The following is a 6,000-nucleotide window of genomic DNA, read 5'->3' as shown; positions in this document are numbered from 1 at the left end:
GCTCTGAGCCGCAGTGCCTGCCTGGCCCGGAGCAGGGCGTGCTCACTGCCACCTGCACAGCAATCAAGGGTGGCTGTGGGAAGCATTCAGCTCCCCAGGAGGTGCCCACTCTGCTCTCCTCGTCAAGAAGCCCATACTTGTTAATAGCTGTAAAAACGAGAAACCAGATACCTACCAGTTCCCTTGCCCCTGAAGCACGTGCTCTGGGAAACTACATACCTCAGTTCACCTTGGCGTTAGCTTTCTTTTGTCCCACCCCCCGCACCCCCCCCTTTTTATTTTTAACAAGGTAAACCATTTCTATTTCTGCTAACGGGTTGAAATCCCTCTCTTTCTTACTTAAAATACTGGCAACCTTCTCATTGACTTCAGTGGGAACATGCATCTACTTATTCATTCTTGGCCTGATATTCAAAATAGCTCAGTACTTATCACTCACTGGATTAGACAGTATCATAGACAGTATCATTCAGGGTTCAGCATATTTCAGTATCTGACTGTGAAATCCTGAAGATGAGGCTGTACATAAACCCAATTTTTTTTTTCTTGTTTGCAGAGTTCACATTGCGACTTAGCAGTAGTTTAGCTGGTTGAAAACTGGGGGTCTCAGGTTCAAACTAGCTTCATTTTGTTGTACCTCTAAGTGAGCATTCCTTCTCAATTTTTGTGAAATGTCTGCACCGTCTTACAGGTCACGTCAATGGAGCATGTATTGAACTTGTTCTGCCACCTTGGAAGAGTGCTAAGTATAACTGCAGAAATAAAGAAATACCAGGTAAAACAGAGCAAGGTTACCTTTGAGCTAATTCCAGCAGAACAACCAGCTTCTCTGCCAACAAATCGGAGAGCTAAACTTAGTAAAAAGCAGTTACATGGACTCCTGTACCTGTCTCAATATTGTGCCTCTGCTAACAAAAATGGACTTGAATGGTAATGAAGCAATGTGTCCTCTTTAAATAAACTAAGCTTTGGGAAAGGAAGCCTGCTGGGAGACTGAATGAACGTCAAGAAGAGAATGCAGTGCTTTTCAATTAAGAAAAAGTTTGCAATTTGAAATTAAAAGAAAACTGGTCTGTAATGGCTCCAGCAGAAGGGCAGTATCAATAGATGGTAATAGTTTTGAAGTTAACAATTTTCTCTCTCTCTCTCTCGTATCTCCCCACAACTTTGAAATAAAATGGCCCCACTCGTGCAACACGTTTAGATTTATATTTGGGCGTGTAACATACAGTCTGCATTACCTGAGTACCAGGAATTAAACTGTTTTATTTTTCCCCCCTAATTTTGCTGGCACTCACAGACAAGACAAGGCATTTGGGGTATTTCAGTACCAGCCCATCTCTAGTTATCAACAGAAGTTTGTGAGGCAAAATAGCTATTCTTATCTGTCCAGCAGCTGTTTCAGAGCTCTTTCTATGTTCATTCTGTGCCCAACTCTAGTCACTCCAAGGTCTATCAGATCTTCCTTTTGTAGATTTGGTAAATGAGTGCCATCTATTTCATTGTCCATAAATGTTTCTTTATGTTCACCTAAGTTTAGACTTTCCAACCAATCTGCCACATCTGGTTTAGTCCACAGGTGGACAGGCTTAGTTGTAAAAGGCTTATTTGAGATTGGCTGTTGTAGTATTGAAGGAGAAGGAGACCTGCTGCGCCCTGCGGTCAAGCCAAATAAGTCCCCAGAAGGGGGCTGGCTAGGTAGGCTAAATACATCGGACAGAGTTGGAGAAGGAGATGAAGCTGAAGCAGAAGCAGTCAGAGGAGCAGGCATGATGTCTTTATTAATCTCTGTTGGTGAAACCACAGGGCTTGGAGCATGTCTTGCTCCTGAGGTCCTACTGTCATAGTCTGGGGACCTGCTCTGCAGTGTGATCGGCTGGCTGGTTCCAGGTCGGACAGTGAAAGTGATTGTTGTACTTCGTGTACCTGAGACAGTACTCATGACTTCTGTGCTCCTGAAATTGTAAACAGACACGGAAAGTTAGACACATTAGCTGCCAGTGATGCCCATATCAACACATGGTAAACGTGGCTTTGGAATGTTGGAATAGTATAACTTTTTTAAAGAGCAATATCAGGTAGAAAGTACTAAGATAGTATCATTCAACCTTTCCCATAAAACAATCATAAATGGAAAGCCATAGTTAAAAACCGAACCTCTGCTTATCAGCAGTTCAGAACAGCACTTTTCAGAGCACATTCCTCCTTTTTAAGGCTATAACAAATTGACTCATGGCTAAATGAGAAACACCATGTGTAATAAGCACATGGGCACTCAGTGTTACCCACGCAGTGCATTCAGGACTTGACCTGCCTGCACTACACAGAGCAGGGTGGGTCCTTCATTTTGGTTTTACCCTATCACTGTAAGGTAACATAACTAGTAACACTAGCTGTGGAAAGTAGTGGAAACACGTTACTGACTTGGGTTCTGGATCTTTGTGTGTCTACCCGGTGAATTTGATCTGAGTATGTCTGTAATACTATTCATTCACAGAACACATGAACACATTCCCCCAAATCCTCTCATTTCCCTTTCCGTGATTTAAAAATGAAACAGTTGTGAATCTTCTAAGGTTCATAAAATATATATATATTTTTTTTAAACAGAAAATATACTTCGTCAGTTTCGCTAAGAAAGTTATGGAGACAAAATTCTTGTCACTTTGCGTGCCCGGAGGTGATGTAGTTGCAATCAAGTCACTGGTACCTACCTCCTGCCTAAAGGAAATGTAAGATTATAAACGAAGCAAGCATGAAGCTTGCCTAGAGGCTCTCCTGACTGGCGTCTGGCAGGGGGGATGAAGGAGCAGACAAAACTACTTTCGTCTGGTGGCTATAGAAGAAATTTAGAAGCAGAAGGTCTGGGTTCAGGTCTGCTCACATCACAAAACGCTTAACTACATAGCCCTTACTTTTCATGAGACTGCAGTGCCAGTCAGCATGCGCTATGTAGGATCATCCACTGAGCTTTTGGGGGCCTGAAGCTCCAGAATTTTTCACTTTTAATATACCCTACCAGTTAGAGATACCTTCAGCCAAGTAATTTCATGCACTCCCAGACCAAAGGATTTATTTATCTTTGAATTGATGCCATAGACTCGAGGGGATGATCTGGAGGATGCTGTAGCTGGATTTCCCTCTCACACACTGGCTGAATCCCTCTTTATCTCAGTGCCAGACTGTCCCCATGCCTGACCTGTCATGCTTGGGGCAAAACAGGCAAGGACTTTGAGGCACAATGGCAGATACAAATGCATTTATTAATAATGCGGATTCATTATTGTGAATAAAAGAGTCAAAGAAGAAGTGCGGGTCCTGGGCTCTGGAGCCCTCATTTTAAAGTGCTGCTGTGGTAAAAGTTAATTTTGTACTTGTTAATCAAACCGACTTGAAATAGATATGTCGGTGTTTGTCTGAAAACTATATAGTTTGTGCAAATTGGAGCCACAGCACTTAGTTCTAACATCCTGTACAACGGACAACAGAAAACAATGACCTTCTGAGAAAATATGAGAAATGTGTGGAAATCTCCTCTTGCGTGCGCATGATCAGAGCTGAGGAAGACTACGGCCTTCAACACCTCGACCACCAGAAGGCAGAGAACGACCCCCAGTAACAGCCGGCGCAGCCGCAGAAAGAAACGAGGTTAGCCACGAACGCGGAAGTAAGAGACAATAAAAGGAAGGGGCGGGCGGCCCTGCGCGCGGCTTTTGTGGAGCCGAGACTGCCGGCTGAGCAGCACTGTTTCGCTCGTTTATTGCTTACTCAATAAATTCTGAAGTAATCTTAGTATCGATTGTTGTGTACCTTTCTCTCAGAACTTATAACACTGCTATGGAACCAGCTGAGGTCTTTATCTGAACCACTGCTTAAAGTTTTTGTGCTAATTTCCAGTAAATGAAGTACCAGAAATGACGCGTGCAAAACACGTCAGCTCGCTCTGGGTCATGCCTCTCCCGACAAGTTCTGCTTTATAAATGAGAGCCCTTCTTCTGCTCCTCTGGCTTGGAGAATCACAAAGGCTTGGCTCCCACCTGCAGAACACTAGGATGGCTGAGAAGGGGGACACAACGAGTGTGGTTAGCCTGCTTCATCAGATCTGTTTCCCGGTGCAATGAATGCCCATGGAAGGGGAGTGACTTGACTTTGGGTCCACACATCCTTCTTAAAAAAGCGGTTAAAATTTTGACTAAAAAGATGGTGGTCCTGGTACTTCCCAAAATCTATCCTAACCCACTCTCTACTACTACTCAAAAAGAAGAAATACAGGCAGCTCACCTGAGGCAATGATGATGAGTTATTAATCCCTTTCTCTCATAAAAGCAGCCATAGTGACTCCTGATAGCCTCGACCAGGAGTCTCTCGTGAGCCCTTTTCCTATATAATCCCCACATAATTCAGCCCATAATTTACAGACCTAGATGTCAGGTAGCCTACAGCACTTCTACACTGACATGCACAGCACACTCACAGCACAGCGAGCCTCTTTCAAATAAGGATCCAATACCACGTTATTAGAAAAGCACTAAGAATAACTGTTTGGAGAATGTACATGTTATTCACATGAGCGATCCCAATGATTTCCCACAGGTTGTTCCATATATTTCAAAGGGAACGGGGGATCTCCTTGAGAGCTGAAAGATCAGCACTTCACTTAAAACACAGTGGGAACAATTCTCAAAGCGCTCCTTTCTTTGTAATTTAACAAAGAGAAAAAATGCTTGGCAAGATTTTGAGTGCTTCCTGTGATTTGTTTGGAGCTTAATGGCTCTCATTGTCTTCCAGGACTAGAGTTAAGCATTCTTACACATAAAAGTCAATGGCAAGAAACTATTCAATTCTACCAATCAAGGGGGAAAAAATATTTATACCTACTTAGTATTAGGAGTCTCATGGTCTTTAACAATGCATGATATAATTTTGAATCCAAAAAAACTCTTAGTTGAAATAGGTTGGGATAATTTTGTACTACTGGTTGAAAGAACAGCAAGATGATTTGAATAGATGTAGAAATTTCTCCCCATACCTTTGTGGTGACCCTTTTACTCACATTTCCTGCATTGCAAGTGTGAGAAATGAAGGTTCTGAAGCACATTCTCTGTGCAATATCAAAAGGGTGATGCAACTTTGTCTTCTGTAATGGCAGAGGCCGGCACAGAGTAACATCTGTTACTTGGCCAACAGCCCCTTCTTGCTTCTGCTACTTGCTTCTGCTGCTGCTTCTCTCTGTGGTTCCTTTCACAGACTCCCTGTATCTCCTCCTTCAGGAGAACAACTGCTCCTTTAAATAAACTACACCAAGCTGCTAAAACAAAATCCCCCAGAGTAAAATGTGTGTTTTTTAAGTGCTCTGTAGACCTGTGTTACCTACCCTTCTCGTGCACAGACAGAAGAACTGGGTGAGCAAAGCAATTGAGGCAACATCAGGCTTTTCTGCTCTTGCTATCAGCCTGGTTCAAAGTAATGGCTTCTCATGGCTACGAGCAGTATTAAAAGATCTGTGGGCATCTGGCTTTTCTCAAGCCATAATTTCAGGACTACTGACTGTTAAGACATGACTCTGGAATGATGATAACTTATTTTAGCTGATGCATGATGCTTCAACACTAGCTCAGTTCACAGGCACTTCAGTATGCAGGCTAATAGAAATATTAGCCCTTTTATTAGAAAGCTCAGAGCACTTCATTAACAGACTTAATCCTCCAGCAACACACCTCAGTTGTTGTCTACACTGAGAACATAGTCTGTGAGTCACTACACACTGCCATAGCAGCCCTATGCAGGACCACTTTTACTGTAACCAGCTGAAGATGAGGGGAAACGTAACCACGGCGACTTGAAGTAACTGCTGTCTGCAGAATCACTCAGTAACCTGCAAAACTAAGTTGGTGTTCTATTTCTGACTGCTGTTCTGCAGCCTTTGCAGAGCAGCCTCGTGACGGCCATGTGAACCTGCTGGGGCCCACAACTGCATTTCCAGACTTCCTGTCTTGACTC

At 43.2% G+C, this 6,000-nt stretch overlaps 1 protein-coding gene across 1 annotated transcript in view; it reads right to left on the bottom strand.

Moving 5' to 3' along the window:
* Positions 1-291: 291 nt before the first annotated feature.
* The window catches only part of SHANK2 (SH3 and multiple ankyrin repeat domains 2), a 330,531-nt gene continuing 324,822 nt past the window's right edge, over positions 292-6,000 (bottom strand). Inside the window, exon 26 of the mRNA XM_065755018.1 lies at positions 292-1,955. Coding sequence (XP_065611090.1) covers positions 1,382-1,955 — 574 coding nt within the window. The 3' untranslated portion in view covers positions 292-1,381. The remainder of the gene's footprint in view (positions 1,956-6,000) is intronic.

Source organism: Cyrtonyx montezumae, unplaced genomic scaffold, assembly GCF_038088225.1.
Source record: "Cyrtonyx montezumae isolate F1298 unplaced genomic scaffold, pur_monq_1.0 scaffold_10, whole genome shotgun sequence".
In the NCBI taxonomy this organism is placed as follows: domain Eukaryota; kingdom Metazoa; phylum Chordata; class Aves; order Galliformes; family Odontophoridae; genus Cyrtonyx; species Cyrtonyx montezumae.
Note: the sequence above shows the minus strand (reverse complement) of the source record. Positions and strands in the feature narration are given on the sequence as shown.